The following is a 19,949-nucleotide window of genomic DNA, read 5'->3' as shown; positions in this document are numbered from 1 at the left end:
TTGCTGTAAACTTTGGCTTTTAACCAATAAGTCAGAGTTGTTTTAGTTGTGAATCAATTACTTTGTGCCTCCTGCAGAAAAGTGAAAACACCTTGAGAGGAGAAATCAAGGAGCAGTAAGTCCTGACAACATAAAAGGATCATCAAGTGAATCCTGAATACAGGAACCATTGAATTGCCTTCCAATTTTTGCTCCTCCCACAATGCCAATGTTTCTTTGTGCATGTATGTGTAAGGGTATTCTATAAGGGAGCTACAGTTTCAGCAAGTAGAGTTATGTCAGCAGTTCATAGTTGCTTACCTGTAGCTAGAATCCATTTACTTAGAATAAATAGCAATTTTTTATTAAGTACAGAAATCTGGTCTATGTTTTGTTTTTGCCTTTATCTTAAAAGACAGCTAAATTGGGGAGATTGTAGGAACTGCCGATGCTGGAGTTTGAGATAACAAGGTGTGGAGTTGGAAGAACACAGCAAGCCAGGCAACATCAGAGGAGCAGGAAAGCTGATGTTTCGGGCCTAGACCCTTCTTCAGAAATGGCCCCTATTCCAGAAGAAGGGTCCAGAACCGAATCGTCAGCTTTCCTGCTCCTCTGATGCTGCCTGGTCTGCTGTGTTCATCCAGCTCTACAACTTGTTAGTTAAATTGGGGAAGTTTGCATACTTTGATGAAATCTTTAACTTGTGACAACTCGGAGAATAATGAGGCTTGATTTCCAGCACATCACCTGAGTGAGGCATGACAATGGTGAGCTGCATTATTGAACCGCACCCATGCTGCCTTTAGGGGAGGGGCTTCAGGATTTTGACTCAGCGACTCTGAAGAAACAATGATGTGTTTCGAAGTCAGACGGTGAATTGCAGGAGGTGGTATTTCAAGTATCTGCAAGCCTTGTTGAATCTCTGCAGTATATCTTGTGAATAAGTGGTGAGTATTCCATCACACCTCCTGACTTGTGCTTTTCGATGGTGAACAGGCTTTGGGAAGTCAGGAGGTGAATTACTCACTCCAGGATTCTAAAGCTCTGACGTGCTCTTGTAGCCACAGTATTCAGTTGAACCATCTAGTCTGTTTCTAGTCAATGGTAACCCTCAGGATGTTGATAGTTTGGAATTCGGTGATAGTAATGCCATTCAATGCCAAGGGGCAGTGGTGGATTCTATCTTTTTGGAGGTGGTCATTGCCTGGCAATTGTGTGGCGTGACTGTTTCTTTCTACTTTTCAGTTGAGCCTAGATATTGTCCAGGTCTTGTTGCATTTGGATATGGACTGCATCAGAATCTGAGGTGTCACTGAAGGTTAGTTCTGCTGTAAAATGATTCAAACTCATGTCCTCAGAGCATTAGCCTTGGCTTTGTATGAGTAGCCCAGTGATTCTGCCACTGCCTGTCCTTGCAGGTGAGCAAGGCTGATCAGGTTTCACTCAATTCTGTTAAGACCATAAGATATAGGAGCAGAATTAGGCCATTTGGCCCATCAAGGCTACTCCACATTCAATCTTGGCTGATCTGTTTCCCATTCTCATATCTTCTTGCTGTAACTTTTGATCCCCTTACTATTGAAGAACCTATCTCCATCTTAAATACATTCAATGACAGCTTTTGTAGCCCTCTATGGCAATGGATTCCACAGATTCACCACCGTCAGGCTGAAGAAATTCCTCCTCATTTCAGTTCTAAAGGGTCGCCTCTTCACTCTGAAGCTGTGCCCTCAGGACTAGTCTCTCCTACTAGTGGAACCATCTTCTTTACGGCCACTCTATCCAGCCCCCTCAGTAGTCTGTAAGATTCAACCAGATCCCCCTGCATCCTTCTAAACTTCGTCGAGTACAGACCCAACACCCTCCACTGCCCTACAAATAGCAAGTTCTTCATCCCCGGGATCATTCTTGTAAGCCTCCACAGAACCGTCTCCAAGGCCAGCACATCCTTCCTTAGGCAGGGCCAAAGGGCCTGTTCCTGTGCTGTACTTTTTCACTTTTCATGAGGGATCCAAAACTGCTCACAATATTCCAAATGCTGCCTGAACGGAACCTTACACAGCCTCGGCAGCACGCCCCTGCTGTTGTATTTGAACCCTCTTGAAATGAATGCTAACATTGCACTTGCCTTCCTAACTGCCACTGAACCTGCATGCTGAGACAATCCTGAACGAGGACTCCCAAGTCCCTGGTACATAAGTGGAACCTGCTGTTTGAGCTGAGTGACAACAGCAAAGAAATCAATGTTTCAGAGTGTCAGTGCCAGATCCCAGTTGTGTTTGACCCTCCTGAGGATCTCAAAGGACTCCCAGTGTTGCTCTGCCATGGCTGATCATATTGATGTTAGAAGAAGTGACCATGTGTGCAGCTTTACTTTTCCCCAGCAGATTAAATTAGCTGCCACTGCTCACAGGGTGAGATTGATAATGATCCCTACTTTCATGGAAATTCTTTTTGTTAGACTGTGAAAATTATGCCAATTCTGGGTCTTCCAGTCTGAAACCACATTTAGATTCAGATTAAGTGTGCCTAGCCAGGGTCTGCACTCTACACACCTCTCTCATGACACTCAGCAGAGTGATGCCTCAATAGTTATTGCAGTTGCCCTTATTCCTATAGAGGCATAGAGTCATACAGCACGGAACAGACCCTTCGGTCAAACCAGTCCATACCTAACATAATCCCAAACTTAAAACTAGTCCACCTGCCTGCTCCTGGCCTATGTCTCTCCAAACATTTCCTATTCAAGTATTTATCCAAATGTCTTTTAATTATACCTGCATCCATCACTTCCTCTAAAAGTTCATTCCACACACGAACCACATCTGTGTAAAATATTTGCCTCTTATGTCCTTTTTAAATCTCTATCCTCTCACCTTAAAAATGTGCCCCCTAGTCTTGAAACCCCTATCCTAGGGAAAAGACACCTACCATTAACTCTATCTATACCTCTCATTATTTTATAAACTTCCATAGGCCAACCTCCTACTCTCCAGTGAAAAAAGTCCCAGCCCATCCAGCCTTTCTTCATAACTCTAACCTTCCCCATACTTGGTAACATCCTGGCAAATCTGTTCTGAGCCCTCTCCAGCTTGATAACTTCCTTCCTATAACAGAGAGACCAGAACTGGACACAGTATTCCAGAAAAGACCTCACCAATGTCCTGTACAACCTCAACATGACTTCCCAACTCTGATACTCAAAGGACTGAGCAATGAAGGCAAGCACAGGCCAAGCAGCATCTCAGGAGCAGCTTTTGTGCTCCTGAGATGCTGCTTGGCCTGCTGTGTTCATCCAGCCTCACATTTTATTACCTTTTTAACCATCCTGTCCATATGTGACACAAACTTCAAAGAATTATGTACCTGCACCCCTAGGTCCCTTTGTTCTATAGCACTACCCAGGGGCCTGCCATTAATTGTACAAGGCCTACCCTTGTTTATTGTACAAAAATGCAATACCTCACATTTATCCAGATTGAACTCCATCTACCATCTTTCAGCCTATTGACCCATTTGATCAAGATCATTCTGTAATCTTAGAAAACTTTCTTCACTGTCTACTGTGCCCCTAATTTTGGCATCATCAGCAAACTTACTAAATATGCCTTCTATATTCTTACCCAAATCATTTATATAAATGACAAACGAAAGCGGACCCAGAACTGAGCCCTGTGGAACATCGCTGGTCACAGACCTCCAGTCTGAAAAGCAACCTTCCAGCATTACTCACAGTCTCCAAGATGATGATGTTTGTATCGCCCACAAACTGAAACATTGCACCCCTCCCTCCAAGCAGAAACAGACAAATTACTGCAGACCCCTCAGGAGTATTTGATGAGTTCAAGTCGCGTAGCAGCAACACATTGAGTTATACCCTTCGCCACAGAGAGAGTACGTTTGACGGGCTCCTTCACTGGTTCGATATCCAGTTCTCAATGTTAGGTGTCTCGAATTTCTTTGTAACTATGCTCTTCCTAGAGTACAACTCAAGATAGCATTTCATCCATCTCTCCAACTGTTTATTGCAGTCTATGATGATCTCTTCTGATGTCGTTTTTGATGTTCCAGCTGGTTTTCCCTACATTGCAGGCATAAACAGTTCATTCTGAAATGGAAGCTCTAATTGGAAACATAACTCTGGCTTCAAATTTCTAAATAGGTTCTGGTACCTTTTTTTTAAATTCATAGCTTGAGCAGGACAGAAAGTTATTCAGTGCCCCCACTGCCTGTTCCCATCGGCTGTTAACTCATTCCCACCTCCTTGCTGATGTGTAAACTGATTGCTGTTTCCGCTCTGCCTGACCTTAGGCTAAGTGCATGTACAGTTGAGACCAAGCATTTTGTCAAGGCTTATTCCAAGCAGATGTTTTTGAGGCTGAGAAAGTAGATTGACATGTTGATACAGCGACACTGACTCCTTCGTATTGCTGTACGATTACTAAGTACACCAGGCCTTGCTATCACATGGGCTACTACCACATACAAGATAATAAAATGTGAGGCTGGATGAACACAGCAGGCCAAGCAGCATCTCAGGAGCACAAAAGCTGACGTTTCGGGCCTAGACCCTTCATCCAGCCTCACATTTTATTATCTTGGAATTCTCCAGCATCTGCAGTTCCCATTATCTCTGATACTACCACATACAGCACATTATCAGTTACTAAGAGTCCCCATTAGCAGCTAATCATTCTCCCAGTCTGACCTTCACCCAGTCCTTTGTCTGTCCACTGTTTTTCTCTTTCTTTCGGCTCTATATCCCCCTTTTTGTTTACTTCTCACTCCTGCCCCACCCCAATTTCTGCATAAATACCAATCTTTTCCTAGCTTCATCAGTTTTGAACTGAAAACATCAACTCTGCTTTCTCTCCACAGATGCTGCCAAACCTAATGAGTTTTTCCAACAATTTCTTCTTTTGTTTCTGATTTCCAGCATCTACAGTTCTTCTGCTTTTATTTGTTTAAATTTAGGAGGAAATGGGCACATTTTTTAATTAGTAATAGGTTGAGGGGTTAGGGAGAGTGTGCAGCAAAGTGAAGCTGAGGCAGTGACGAGGTCAGCCATGATCATATCAAATAGCACAGCAGGCTCAAGGGTCAGTATTGCCTACTCCTGCTCCTGGTTCTTCTGTTTTTAAACTTTCTCTCTCACACACGCACACAACCAGATTCCACAACCTCACTCTTACATAAACACAGACTCTGGAAAGGAACCTCTTTATTTCCAACTGCCATCAACACATCAAAAGCCTCAACCTCTCCATCCCTCTCACCCACTCTAACCTCTCCCCCGCAGAACGTGCAGCCCTCCGCTCCAACCCCAACCTCACCATCAAACCCGCAGACAAGGGAGGTGCAGTTGTTGTGTGGCGCACTGACCTCTACATCGCTGAGGCCAGACGCCAACTGTCTGACACCTCCTCCTACCACCCCCTTATTCATAACCCCACCCCCAAGTACCAAACCATCATCTCTCAAACCATCACAACCTCATCACCTTAGGTGACCTCCCACCCACAGCCTCCAACCTCATCGTTCCCCAACCCGCGCTGCCCGTTTCTATCTCCTTCCCAAAATCCACAAATCTGCCTGCCCTGGTCGACCCATTGTCTCCGCCTGCTCCTGCCTCACCAAACTTACCTCCAACTATGTGGACTCCATTTTCTCCCCCTTGGTCCAAGAACTCCCTACCTACATCCACGACACCACCCATGCTCTCCATCTCCTCCAGAACTTCCAATTCCCCCGGTCCCCAACACCTCATCTTTACCTTGGACGTCCGGTCCCTATACTCCTGCATTCCCCATGCAGATGGCCTAAAGGCTCTCCGCTTCTTCCTGCCCCGCAGGCCCAAACAGTCCCCCTCCACCGTCACCCACATCTGCCTAGCCGAACTCGTCCTCACCCTCAACAACCTCTCTATTGATTCCTCCCACTTCCTACAGACAAAGGGGGTGGCCATGGGTACCCGCATGGGCCCAAGCTATGCCTGCCTCTTTGTAGGTTACGTGAAACAATCCCTCTCCCGTACCTACACTGGCACCAAACCCCACCTCGTCCTCCGCTACATTGATGACCGCATCGGCGCCGCCTCCTGCTCCCAAAAGGAGCTCGAACAGTTCATCCACTGCACCAACACTTTCCACCCCAACCTCAAGTTCATCTGGACTATCTCTAACACCACCCTCACCTTCCTGGACCACTCTGTCTCCATCTCGGGAAACCACTTAGAAACCGATATCCATTTCGATCCCATTGACTCCCACAGCTACCTAGAATACACCTCCTCCCACCCACCCTCCTGCAAAAATGCCATTCCCTATTCCCAATTCCTCCGCCTCTGCCGCATCTGCTCCCAGGATGAGGCATTCCACTCCCACACATCCCAGATGTCCTCGTTCTTCAAGGACTGCAACTTTCCCCCTGCTGTAGTCAAGAACACCCTCCGCCGTGTCTCGTGCATTTCCTGCAATTCATCCCTCACACCCCCGCCCCCGCAATAACTGCCAAAAGTGAATCCCCCTTGTCCTCACGCACCACCCCATCAACTTCCGGATCCAACGCACCATCCTCCGACACTTCCGCCATCTACACTCCAACCCCACCACCAAAGACATTTTTCCCTCCCCACCCTTGTCTGCTTTCCGGAGAGACCACTCTCTCCGTGACTGCCTTGTCTGTTCCACACTCCCCTCCAACCCCATCTCACCCGGCACTTTTCCCTGCAACCCCAGGAAGTGCTACAGTTGCCCCCAGACCTCCTCCCTCACCCCCATCCCAGGCCCCAAGAAAACTTTCCACATCAAGCTGATGTTCACCCGCACATCTGCCAATGTGTTATACTGCATCTGCTGTACCCAGTGTGGCATCCTCTACATTGGGGAAACCAAGCGGAGGTTTGGGGACCACTTTGCAGAACAGCCATGCTCGGTTCGCAATAAACAACTGCACCTCCCAGTTGCGAACCATTTCAACTCCCCCTCCTATTCCTTAGACGACATGTCCATCCTGGCCCTCCTGCAGTGCCATAATGATGCCACCAGAAGGTTGCCGGAACAGCAACTCATATTCTGCTTGGGAACCCTGCAGCCCAATGGCGTCAATGTGGATTTCACAAGCTTCAAAATCTCACCTCCCCCCACTGCATCCCAAAACAAGCCCAGCTTGTCCCCGCCTCCTTAAGCTATCGCACCTCTCACTATCCCCTCCCCCCACCTCAAGCCACACCCCCATTTCCTACCTACGAACCTCATCCCGTCCCCTTGACCTGTCTGTCCTCCCTGGACTGACCTATCCCCTCCATACCTCCCTACCTCCACTCACCTCTACAGGCTCCATCCTCATCTCTTTAACTTGTCTGTCTCCTCTCCATCTATCTTCTCCTCTATCCATCTTCGATCTGCCTCCCCCTCTCTCCCTATTTAGTTCAGAACCCCCTTCCTCTCCCCCATTTCTGAAGAAGGGTCTAGGCCCAAAACATCAGCTTTCCTTCTCCTAAGCTGCTGGTTGGCATGCTGTGTTCATCCAACTCTACACCTTGTTGTCTCTGGAAAGGAATGTTTCCTCTTGTGAGAGAATCTAGAACATTGCGTCACTGTTTAGAATAAGGGCCGCCTATTTAACACAGATGAGAACATTTTTCTCACAGAAGGTTGGAGTCTTTGGAATTCTCTTCCTCAAATGGCAGCGGAAGTGAAATCCTTGAAGTTTTTAAGGCACAGGTAGACAGGTTTCTTGTTAAGCAAGGTTTTAACCAGGGATGGGTGGGAGTGCGTAAAAAATCACATTAGCCCTAATTTTATTGAATGGCAGAGCAGTTTCAAGGGGCCATATGGCCTACTCCTTCTCCTAATTTACATGTTTGTAAATGCCAATCAAAGATGTATACTGCACGATGTCTCTTGGTCACAGCATTGCACAAAGTAGTAGTAATTCATAAAAGAATTTACTTGAAGACAATAAGGGAACAAGGGGACGCAGAGAACTCCTGTACATTAATAAAGTGAAAAAATTATATTAGTAAGTAAGCCAGGATCTTCTGACAATGCCATGAATCGCAAAGAATGGTTGCTACTCAATGATAGAGATCCGTTTTGAGCCTCGTGTGCATACAGCTATCTAACAGTTGTAATGTGCTTCAGAGATTTACTTAGAGATTTTAGACATTTTACTTAGAGATTTACTTAGACATTTTAGAGATTTACTTCCATCATTGTATTAAACCCTTTGGTCTGCTACACCCAACCTTGATACTGTACCATGACAAGTTGTTGCTGTTCCATCATAGTAAGTAGTAAGGGAATGGAACGCTTTGCCTGCAACGGTAGTAGATTCGCCAACTTTAGGTACATTTAAGTCGTCATTGGACAAGCACATGGACGTACATAGAATAGTGTAGGTTAGATGGGCTTGAGATCGGTATGACAGGTCGGCACAACATCGAGGGCAGAAGGGCCTATACTGTGCTGTAATGTTCTATGTTAACTAGACGATGGAGTTCTGAGGAAGGGTCACTGGACCCGAAACATTTTTTCCTCCACAGATGCTGCCTGACCTTCTGAGATTTTCCAGCAACTTTGTTTTTGTTCCTGATATTGCTATTCTAGCTGTTAGGAAGGATCGTAATATATCGTTCTTATTATTTGGAAACTTCAGTTCTAAAGTAGATGAGAAATGGATTATAGATTTTCAGTTCTGTGACAATCTGACATTTTAAGGTCAAAAAGTTATTTCAAGCATTGAGTTCAAAACAGCATCTGCAAAAATTCATATGATTTCAACTAAATGACCATTTAAGCCGCCTGGGAAGAAATTGCTATTGTGTTTATTAATTAGTGTGATTAAAGGGAGTCAGCATGGCTTTGTGAGGGGCAGGTCATGCCTCACAAATCTTATTGAGTTCTTTGAGGAGGCCACAAGACAGGTTGACGAGGGTCGAGCAGTGGATGTGGTGTACATGGACTTCAGCAAGGCATTTGATAAGGTTCCCCACGGCAGGCTCATTCATAAAGTCAGGAGGCATGGGATACAGGGTGATTTGGCTGTCTGGATTCAGAATTGGTTGGCTGACAGGAGGCAGAGAGTGGTTGTAGATGATAAGTATTCTGCCTGGAGGTCAGTGCTGAGTGGTGTCCCGCAGGGCTCTGTTTTTGGGCCTCTGCTCTTTGTAGTTTTTATAAATGACTTGGATGAGGAGGTTGAGGGGTGGGTTAGTAGGTTTGCTGATGACACGAAGGTTGGAGGTGCCATTGATAGTATCGAGGGCTATTGCAGGCTTCAACGAGACATTGACAGAATGCAGAGCTGGGCTGAGAAATGGCAAATGGAGTTCAACCTGGATAAATGCAAAGTGATGCATTTTGGAAGGTCGAACTTAAATGCTGAATATAGGATTAAAGGCAGGATTCTCGGCAGTATGGAGGAACAGCGAGATTTTGGTGTTCAAGTGCATAGATCCCTCAAAGTTGCCACCCAGGTGGATAAGGTTGTTAAGAATGCATATGGTGATTTGGCTTTCATTAACTGGGGATCGAGTTTAAGAGCCGCGAGGTTATGCTGCAGCTCTACAAAATCCTGGTGAGACCACACTTGGAATATTGTGTCCAGTTCTGGTCGCCCTATTATAGGAAAGATGTGGAGGCTTTGGAGAGGGTGCAAAGGAGGTTTACCAGGATGCTGCCTGGACTGGAGGGCTTGTCTTACGAGGAGAGGTTGACTGAGCTCGGACTTTTCTCTCTGGGGAGAAGGAGGAAGAGAGGTGACCCGATCGAGGTGTACAAGGTAATGAGAGGCATGGATAGAGTCGATAGACAGAGACTTTTCCCCAGGGCAGGATTGACTGCCACGAGGGGTCATAGTTTTAAGGTGTTAGGAGGAAGGAGGAGATGTCTGAGGGAGGTTCTTCACCCAGAGAGTTGTGAGCGCATGGAATAGTTTACCAGTGGAAGTCGTGGAAGCAGAGTCATTAGTGACACTTAAGCGACTGCTGGACATGCACATGGACAGCAGTGAATTGAGGGGAATGTAGGTTAGGTTATTTTAATTTTGGATTAGGATTATTCCACGGCACAACATCGTGGGCCGAGGGGCCTGTGCTGTGCTGTACTTTTCTATGTTCTATGTTGACTTTTTAAAAAATTCAAAGAAAGAGGAACCCATGATAAGCAATAAATAAGCTGAGTTAGCACTTTGGCACCTTGGAGAGAGGCATTAACTGATGAAAGTAGCAGCAGGTGAAAGCACAGCAATTTATAAAAGCTGTGTCAGCTGAGAAGGATGTTTTGTGAGGAGATATGAGTAATTCACCACCTATAATTTTTTCGTGGACCTCCCAGTTCCAGAAACAGCAACCACTTGTGGAACTGGAAGTCAATGCCTCGATTGGCATTGCGGACAATTCACCATGCAGGTACTCTCAGAGCACTTGCTGTGGAACTTAGAGGGAACACTGCTATTTACTGTGATTTGAGTGTCAAATCCAGGCCTCAATATCAACACAATCTCCCAATCAAGTCTTCACACATCTAATTACAGCACTGTGAAGCAGCATTGCTGTTTTCGCTTATAGAGCACATTGAGACACCATTACTTTTCTTAATTACTTTTTTTTCTTTATTTAGAATTAGAATTAGAATTAGAATCCCTGCAGTGCTTTGTAAACGGGAGAAGGACGTCACTGGCCAGGCAGCATTTATTGCCTATCTCTAATTGCCCAGAGGGCAGTTCAGAGTCAACCATATTGCTGTGGGTCTGGAGTCACATGTAGTTCAGACCAAGTAAGGATGGCAGTTTCCTTCCCTAAAGGACGTTAGTGAATCAGGGTAACAAAGTGTGAAGCTGGATGAACACAGCAGGCCAAGCAGCATCTCAGGAGCACAAAAGCTGACGTTTCGGGCCTAGACCCTTCATCAGAAAGGGGGATGGGGAGAGGGCTCTGGAATAAGTAGAGAGAGAGTGGGAGGCGGACTGAAGATGGAGAGAAAAGAAGATAGGTGGAGAGGAGAGTGTAGGTGGGGAGGTAGGGAGGGGATAGGTCAGTCCAGGGAGGATGGACAGGTCAAGGAGGCGGGATGAGGTTAGTAGGTAGGAAATGGAGGTGCAGCTTGAGGTGGGAGGAGGGGATAGGTGAGAGGAAGAACAGGTTAGGGAGGCGGGGAGAGGAAGAACAGGTTAGGGAGGCGGGGACAAGCTGGGCTGGTTTTGGGATGCAGTGGGGGTGTGGGAAACGAGCTGGGCTGGTTTTGGGATGCAGTGGGGGAAGTCCACATTGATACCATTGGGCTGCAGGGTTCCCAAGTGGAATGTGAGTTGCTGTTCCTGCAACCTTCGGGTGGCACCATTGTGGCACTGCAGGAGGCCCATGATGTACATGTCGTCTAAGGAATGGGTGGGGGAGTTAAAATGGCTCGTGACTGGGAGATGCAGTTTTTTCTGGCGAACTGAGCGGAGGTGTTCTGCAAAGCGGTCCCCAAGCCTCCGCTTGGTTTCCCCAATGTAGAGGAGGCCACACTGGGCACAGTGGACACAGTATACCACACTGGCAGATGTGCAGGTGAACATCTGCTTAATATGGAAAGTCATCTTGGGGCCTGGGATGGGGGTGAGGGTGGAGGTGTGGGGGCAAATGTAGCCCTTCCTGCAGTTGCGGGGAAGGTGCTGGGTGTGGTGGGGCTGGAGGGGACTGTGGAGCGGACAAGGGAGTCACGGACAGAGTAGTCTCTCCGGAAGGCAGACAATGGTGGGGATGGAAAAATATCTTGGGTGGTAGGGTCGGATTGTAGATGGCGGAAGTGTCGGAGGATGATGCGTTGTATCCAGAGGTTGCTGGGGTGGTATGTGAGAACATGGGGGATCCTCTTAGGGCGGTGGTGGCAGGAATCATGTGATTTTTTTCCTGAAAATCGTCAATGGGTTCATGGTCATCATTAGATTCTTAATTCCAGATATTTTTATTGAATTTGAATTTCACCATCTGCTGTGGTCGGATTCAAACCCAGGTCCCCAGAATGTTATCCAGATCTCTGGATTAACAGTCCAGTGATAATACCATTAGGCTATTGCCTCCTGTACTGTTCTAGTTTGTTGTCAGAGTACAGGGAGAACTAGCTATCTGGAAAGAGAGCTGGCTCGAAGGTAAAAGACAGATGGTGGTGGTGGGAGATAATGGGACCTGCAGATGCTGGAGAATCCAAGACAACAAAATGTGAGAGAAGGGTCTGATGAAGGGTCTAGGCCCGAAACGTCAACTTTTGTGCTCCTGAGATGCTGCTTGGCCTTCTGTGCTCATCCAGCCTCACATTTTGTTGTGGTGGTGGTGGGAGGTTGCTTTTCCAACCGGAGGCCTGTGACCAGTGACCAGTGGTTTGCCACAGAAATTGGTGCTGGGTCCACTGCTTTCCATCATTTGTATAAATGATTCAGACATGAACTTAGCAGATATGGTTAGTAAATTTGCAGATGACACCAAAATTGGAGGTGTAAAGGTTAACTCAGGGTACAACGGGACCTTGGTCCATTGGCCAGTGGGCCAAGGAGTGGCAGATGGCGTTTAATTTAAATAAATGTGTGGTGCCACATTTTGGAAAGGCAAATCAGGGCAGGGCCCATACACTATCTGCAGAGGAGATATGCAAGTGTTCCTAGCAGAGAAGGAGCAAAATCCAAACTTCTCTTGCAAAATAAGACAGGGTAAGTTTCTGAAGTGTTCATCGGGGAGCATGTTAGGACTAGTGATCATAATTCTACCCAGTTTCAAAATAGCTATGGAAAAGAATAAGTCTTCCATAAATATTAAAGTTCTTAATTGGAGTAAGGCAAATTTTAATGGCTTGAGACAAGAATTTTCACAAATTTATTGGAGTAGACTGTTCGCAGATAAAAAGACGACTGGTAAGTGGGAGGTTTTGAGAAATGTCATAACAAGAGTTCAGAGAAATTTTGTTCCTATTAGCGTGAAAGGTGAGGCTGGTAAAATAATGAATAAATAAAGATATTGAGGTTCTAATCCAGAATTATAAAAAAGAACACGTATTAGATACGGACAACTGGGATCAAATGAATCTTTTGAAGAATATAATGAGTGTAGGGGCATTCTTAAGAGGGAAATCAGGAGGGCAAAGTGGGTATATGAGGTAGCCTTAGCAAATAAGGATAATCCAAAAAGATTCTACAAGTACATTAAGAGCAAAAGAGCAACTAGAGAAGATGCAGAGATTTTTCAGCATGGTCTCAAAAGGCTGGGTGAATGGGTAAATCAGTGGCAGATGCAGTATAATTTGGATAAATGTGAGGTTATTCATTTCGGAAGCAAAAACAAGAATGCAGATTACTACCTGAATGGCTGTAAATTGGGAGAGGGGAGTGTGCAGTGGGACCTGGGTGTCCTTGTGCACCGGGTTGCTGAAGGTAAGCATGCAGGTACAGCAGGGGGTAAATAAGGCAAATGGTATGTTGGCCTTCATTGAGAGAGGCTTCAAGTACAGGAGCAGGGATGTGTTGTTGCAGTTGTACAGGGCCTTGGTGAGACCACACCCTAGAATATTGTGTGCAGTTTTGATCTCCTTTTCTGAGGAAGGATGCTGTTGCTGTCAAGGGAATGCAGCAAAAATTTACCAGACTGATTCCGGGGACAGCGGATCTGACGTATGAGGAGAGCTTGACTAGGTTGGGATGGTTTTCGCTAGAATTCATATGAATGAGAAGGGATCTCATAGACACTTACAAAGTTCTAACCGGACTGGACAGGGTAGATGCAGGAAGGATGTTTCCAATGGTGGGTGCATCCAGAACCAGGGGTCACAGTATGAGGATTTGGGGTGGACAATTTAGGTTGAAGATAAGGAGACATTTCTTCACCCAAAGAATGGTGAGCCTATGGAACTCAGTACCGCAGGAAGTCGTTGATGCTAAAACATTGAATGTATTCAAGAAGGAACTAGATATAGGATTTGGGCGAATGGGATCAAAGGTTATGGGGAGAAAGCAGGATTAAGTTGTTGAGTTGGATAATCAGCCAGGATTGTGAAGAATGGTGGAGCAGGCTCAAAAGGGCTGAATGGGTTTCTCCTGCTCCTATCTTCTACCATTGTAGATTAGTGGAGTGAAATGACCAGCTTCTGTGCTGTAAGTTCTGATCATTCTGTTGTGAGTTGAAAGTTAGTCATTGGCCAAAAGCAGCCCATCTTGATATTCACTGTGGAAAACTGAAATGTCGGGATGGAAAATATATTTTGAAAGACAAAAAGGAACAATGTCTTTTCTTCTTGGTATCCAACCAGGGACTTCGGAAACCCAGTGCGGACGAGATCAGACATGCCACAAATGCTGTTTTCTGCCCATCCATGTTTGGTAGCTCTCTGGACGAGATCATGAACATGCAACATGAGCACTATTCAGACCGACAGCTGCCATGGGTCCAGACTAGACTCTCTGAGGAAGTGCTGAAACTCAATGGAGCACAGACTGAGGGTATCTTCAGGTAACGCTTGCTGACTGGTTATTGAAATCACTGTTCTTGTAAATCCTCGGAATCAGTTCATTTGCACCAAGAGCCTTCTCATATGTTAGCCATATGAAACTTTGGAGTGGATTAATTCCCCTGAGTTCTCCACCATTCATGGGTAATCTGTATCAGATCCAATCTAGACTACTACTAATGAACCTAGTCTGCAAATGTCAGGAATCTCCTCGAGAGGAGAACTTATGAACAGGGAGCAGAAATAGGCCATTCAGCCCTCTTCTGCTAGGTCATTTAACAAGATCATGACTGATCGGATTGTGACCTGAAATCTACATTTCTGATGATCTCTGATCATTTTTCACTCTATTCCTTAACAAGAATCTATCTCCCACTAACTTAAAATATTCAAGGACTCTGCCTCTCCCCATTTTTTCAAAAAGAGAGTTCCAAAGACTCACAACCCTCTGAGATTAAAAAAAAGTTTGCCTAATCCCTGTTTTAACGGGCCAACCCCTCAATTTTAAACAGTGCCTCACAGTTCTTACTTCTGCCCTAAGTGGAAACTTACCTTGTAAAGATCCCCCGATCTAATATATTTCAAATAAGGTGTTTTTTTTTAAACTCCAGCAATAACAAACCTTTCCTCATAAGGCAGCCCACTGTTTCAGATAATAGTCTAATAAAACTTCCTGAACTGCTTCCATTGCATTTTCATCCTTCCTTAAATAAGGTGACCAGTACAGTACACATTATTCCAGACATGAGACCTGTCCAAACAAAGCAAAAATTTATTACCCTGTTCTCTTGTAATCAATGGCAACATTCTAATAGCTTTCCTACTTACTTTCTCTACCTTTAGATTTGATCACAATCAGATCAGTCATGATCTTACTAAATACATTGGGATACCCTGACCCATCTACAAATCAGATCTCTGAAATCTCTCTCGTTAAATAAAATGGTTTTTTTTAATTCCTGCCAAATGGACAATTTCACATTTTGCCATATTATACAAAATTTGCCAAGTCCTTATCCACGTAACCTAGCTATACCCTTTTAATGTCTTCTTCACAACTGACGTTCCTTGTTATCTTTGTGTCATTAGGAAATTTGGCAATCATACCTGCTATCCCTTCATCCAAGTCATTCACACAGATTGTAAACATTTGAGTCCCAGGACTGATCCCTATGGCACACATTCATTTCATTTTGCCAACCTGAAAATGCACATTTATGCTTATACTCTCTTAACCAGAAGATCTTCAGTCTTGCCATTTCACTCCCTCCTACGTCATGAGCTTTCACTCTTTGCAGTGACCTTTGATGTGCTACTTTATCAAATGCTTTCTGGAAATCTAAGTACAGTACATCAACTGCTTCCCCTTAAGCTTTAGCACATGTTACCTCCTCAAATCACTCTGATGGCTTGGTTAAGCATGAATTTCCCTTCACAAAACCATGTTGATTCTACCTGATCACCTTGAACTTTTCTAAGTGCCTCACAAGAATATCTTTAATAATGTTATTAAATCTTTAATAACATTTTCCCTCTGGCAGGTGATAGCTAACTGGTCTGCAGTTTCCTTCTTTCTGTGTGCCTCCCCTTTCAAATAAAGGAGTTATTATTGTTATAATCTAATGAGAACTTCCTCAAGTAAAGGAATATTGGAAAATTAAAAACTAGTGTATCAGCTATCTCACTAGCCACTCACTTTAAAACCCTCACTTTGTCAAAACCCAAGCACTTTTCAGCACCCCATCTGACAATTTACTCAGTACCATTTATCTGATAATTATAATTTTCCCATAGTCTTCATTCCCTTCCAATTCCTGACTTAAATTGTGAGAAGTTTCGGGACCTGATTCTAAGGAAGGATGTGCAGGTCTTCAAGCTAGTCCAGAGGAAGTTACAAAGAATGATCCTGGGGCTGAAGGGCTTGTCATTATGAAGAGCGGTTAAGGACTCTGGGGCTGTACTCATTGGAGTTTAGAAGGAATGAAGGGGGAATCTGATTCAAACTTACAAGAATGCTGAGAAGCATGGATAGGGTAGATGTGGAGAAGATTTTTCTGTTAGTAGGAGAAACTAGGACCTGAGTGCGTAGCCTCGGAGTGAAGGGACGACCTTTTAGATGTGAAGTGAGGAGGAATTTCTTCAGCCAGAATTTGGGCAATTCATTGCCACAGAGGGCTGTGGACGCCAAGTCATTGAGTGTATTTTAAGACAGAGATAGATAGGTTCTTGATTAGTAAGGGAACATGGGTTATGGGGAGAAGATAGGAGAACGGGTTTGAGAAACATAACAACCATTATGAAATGGCTGAGTAGACTGATGGGCCAAATGGCCTAATTCTGCTCCTATATCTAATGGTGTTGTGAGCTGCTTCTGGATATTACTTACATCTTCTGTATTGAAGACTGACGCAAAATGCCTCTCGAGTTCATCTACTGTTTCTCTATTTTCTGTTACTAATTGACCAGGCCCGTTTTCTGCAGGACCTATATTCACTTTGTTAACTCTTGTTTTTTAAAATATTTACGGAATACTCTCTGTTTTTAATATTTCTGACCAGTTTTCTCCCGGGCCCTATTTTGCCTCCTCATTCGTACTTTGTCATTCTTTGCCTTTTTTAAAATATTCTGCCCAATCTTCCGACTTGCCACCTGTCTTTGAACAATTAAGTGCTTTATTTTTAAGTGTGATATTGTCTTTCTCATTTCCAGTTAATCACAGGTGGTGGGTCTGTCCCTCAACAACTTTCTTACTCTTTGGAATGTATCTATTGTGCACATTCTGAAATATCCCCTTAAATAACTGCTGCTGCATCTCTATTGGCCTATCCTCATAACTGCTCTTATTTACATTTTATAAAAGTCCCAGGTCCAACCCTCCCCAACCCCCCAAACTGAATATAAAATTAAATCATACTATGGTCACTGCCGCTTAGGACTGCCCTTCATTTCATTGATTAAACCCCATTGTACAATACCCCAGGTCTAGTATAGCCTGCTCTCTGGTCAGCTTCCGAAGGTGCTGTTCTAAGAAGCTCGCCTCAAAATATTCTATAACCATCTGATCTACGCTACTTTTGCAGTCTGGATTTTCCAGTTTATATGTAGTTTATAATTCCCACAATTATTGCTGTATATTTCTGACAAACCTCCATTATTTATTCCTCTATACTGTACCCTACCATGTTGTTGCTGGTATAGGGTCTGTACAACTTTTCAACATATGACCTCTTCTTCCATCATTTCTCATTTATACCCAAACTGCTTCTGAGCGCATTGCACTCTGTTGTGATTTTTTTCCATCATTAACTAACAGTACCACCCCTCCAACATTCCTGTCAGTTCTAAATGTCCTTCACGAGTCGAGTCTTAATCTGTGCAGCCATCTCTCTGTTAATGGGTCATACTTATCTGAGCTAATCTCAGTGTCCTCCTCCCTCGCATTACTAGCAGGGATTATAGACTGGAAGTTGGGAGCAGTGACACTGGTCAGATTTGCTCTACACACCAAGGGGAGCTGCAACAATAGGTTTATTCTCAATAATACCACATAAATTCATTTGGTATTGACAAAATGACATGAATCCTTATATTGCCTATAGAGCAAAGAAACAGGTCATTTAACCCAAACAATCATAAGCTCCACACATCAGACTCCTTCCATCAGAAATAATGGGAACTGCAGATGCTGGAGAATCCAAGATAACAAAGTGTGAAGCTGGATGAACACAGCAGGCCAAGCAGCATCTCAGGAGCACAAAAGCTGACGTTTCAGGCCTAGACCCTTCATCAGAGAGGGTCTAGGCCCGAAACGTCAGCTTTTGTGCTCCTGAGATGCTGCTTGGCCTGCTGTGTTCATCCAGCTTCAGACTCCTTCCATCAGTTCTTTGTTTATTGATGTAGGTTAAATTTCAGAAATGTATTGACTAGTTTACATACTTTCTAATCAACTGGTACAGAGATGTTGCTACACACCCCTGGAGCAGGTGGGGCTTAAACCTGGGCCTCCTGGCTCAGAGGTAGGGACACATTGACTGCACCACAAGAACCTATCATTGATTAGTTTCAGAAAATAATTGAAATTGACTAACACTTTCCAGAGATTAGAAGCAATCAAGAGAAAGGTAAGAAAGAGACCACATTATACAGCTGTGTCTGCCCTTTTGAATGAAGCATTCCTCACAGACAAATTCTCTGATGCATTTAATGGCCTGAATTTACTAAATAAATACAGGTTTTTGTTTCAGGAATTTGTAATTGCTCTGCTTTCTGCATAATAGATAACGTATGTAGTCTGGACCCCATTATACAATTAATATCTTTAGACTGCATTGTTTGTAGATGAATGAGCAGTACAAAAGTCACAGTTCCAGCAGGCCTTTTCTTGGGCTATTTAGCTGATCCTTGCAAGCAAGGTGGTGAAATTAGGACTATTTTTTGCATTGTGTGACTGTAAAGAAACCAGTGGTGATGAGTTTGTTGTCAGTTGTGATATTGGATAAGCATACCCATACTCTGTCACATGTACCCACTCCCAGCCAGGAACTGGAAATTCAGTGAAAGTGCCAGATGAGGGTCCAGTCTGAACTTCAGCTTTCCTGGACAAAACTAACCCCACCCCCCACCCCAGCCAAGCATACACATGTGCTCTCACATTCTCGTACACACTCTGACATATACACACACTCTCATGCATGTATACAGAAACACATACAAATTCACATTCACAATCTCTGTCTGTCACACACAGTCTTACACACACGCTCTCTCACAGTCTCCCACATGGTCTCACAAAACCATTCTCATACTTAACTCACGTACTCATTCACAGTCACAATCTCGCGCCCAGACACTCACATTCATACATACATACATTCTTCCTCACTTACACTCTGCAGAGAAATGGCGAAACAACAAAACACAGACTCTCATTGGGTTGAATTTTGTGGTCAGTAACACTGAGCATGAAGAAGACTGCCCACAGATTGAATTTATCTGACTCCCAAGGATAATGAGTTATTGACTTCCAGTTTGTCAATCTACAGCCGTAATTACACTATTAAAATAAATTTCTATTTAGCTTGCTTCTATGTCTTCTGACAACTCAAAACTCTTCTTCGGGTAATTAAGCGCTCTTTGGTTGATTGCCAATATTCGTTTGATGCATTCCCAGAAATTTTCAAAGAGAAGATGAAGCTTTTTTTTAATAACCCTAGAATTTTTCACCTGAGTGGTGCTTACAGCAAAGGTCTGGAGATTAAAGGTTGATCCCTAGAGATTCCAGGAGGTTGACAGTAAATTGGCACCTCAATCCATCAATATTAGATAGAGGCAAAGGCTTTGTTATGATCCCAGCGAATGGAATTACTAGCTGAATCAGAGCTCTGAATAAAATCTGCCTTGATAGATCAAAACCCTCTCTGATGAAGTGTCTAGGCCCGAAACATCAGCTTTTGTGCTCCTGAGATGCTGCTTGGCCTGCTGTGTTCATCCAGC

General features: G+C 44.4%; 1 protein-coding gene across 1 annotated transcript in view; it reads left to right on the top strand.

Moving 5' to 3' along the window:
• Positions 1-19,949, top strand: part of arhgap39 (Rho GTPase activating protein 39) — a 203,547-nt gene that overhangs the window by 161,076 nt on the left and 22,522 nt on the right. Inside the window, exon 5 of the mRNA XM_059641152.1 lies at positions 14,259-14,458. Coding sequence (XP_059497135.1) covers positions 14,259-14,458 — 200 coding nt within the window. The remainder of the gene's footprint in view (positions 1-14,258; positions 14,459-19,949) is intronic.

Source organism: Stegostoma tigrinum, chromosome 2, assembly GCF_030684315.1.
Source record: "Stegostoma tigrinum isolate sSteTig4 chromosome 2, sSteTig4.hap1, whole genome shotgun sequence".
In the NCBI taxonomy this organism is placed as follows: Eukaryota; Metazoa; Chordata; class Chondrichthyes; order Orectolobiformes; family Stegostomatidae; genus Stegostoma; species Stegostoma tigrinum.
Note: the sequence above shows the minus strand (reverse complement) of the source record. Positions and strands in the feature narration are given on the sequence as shown.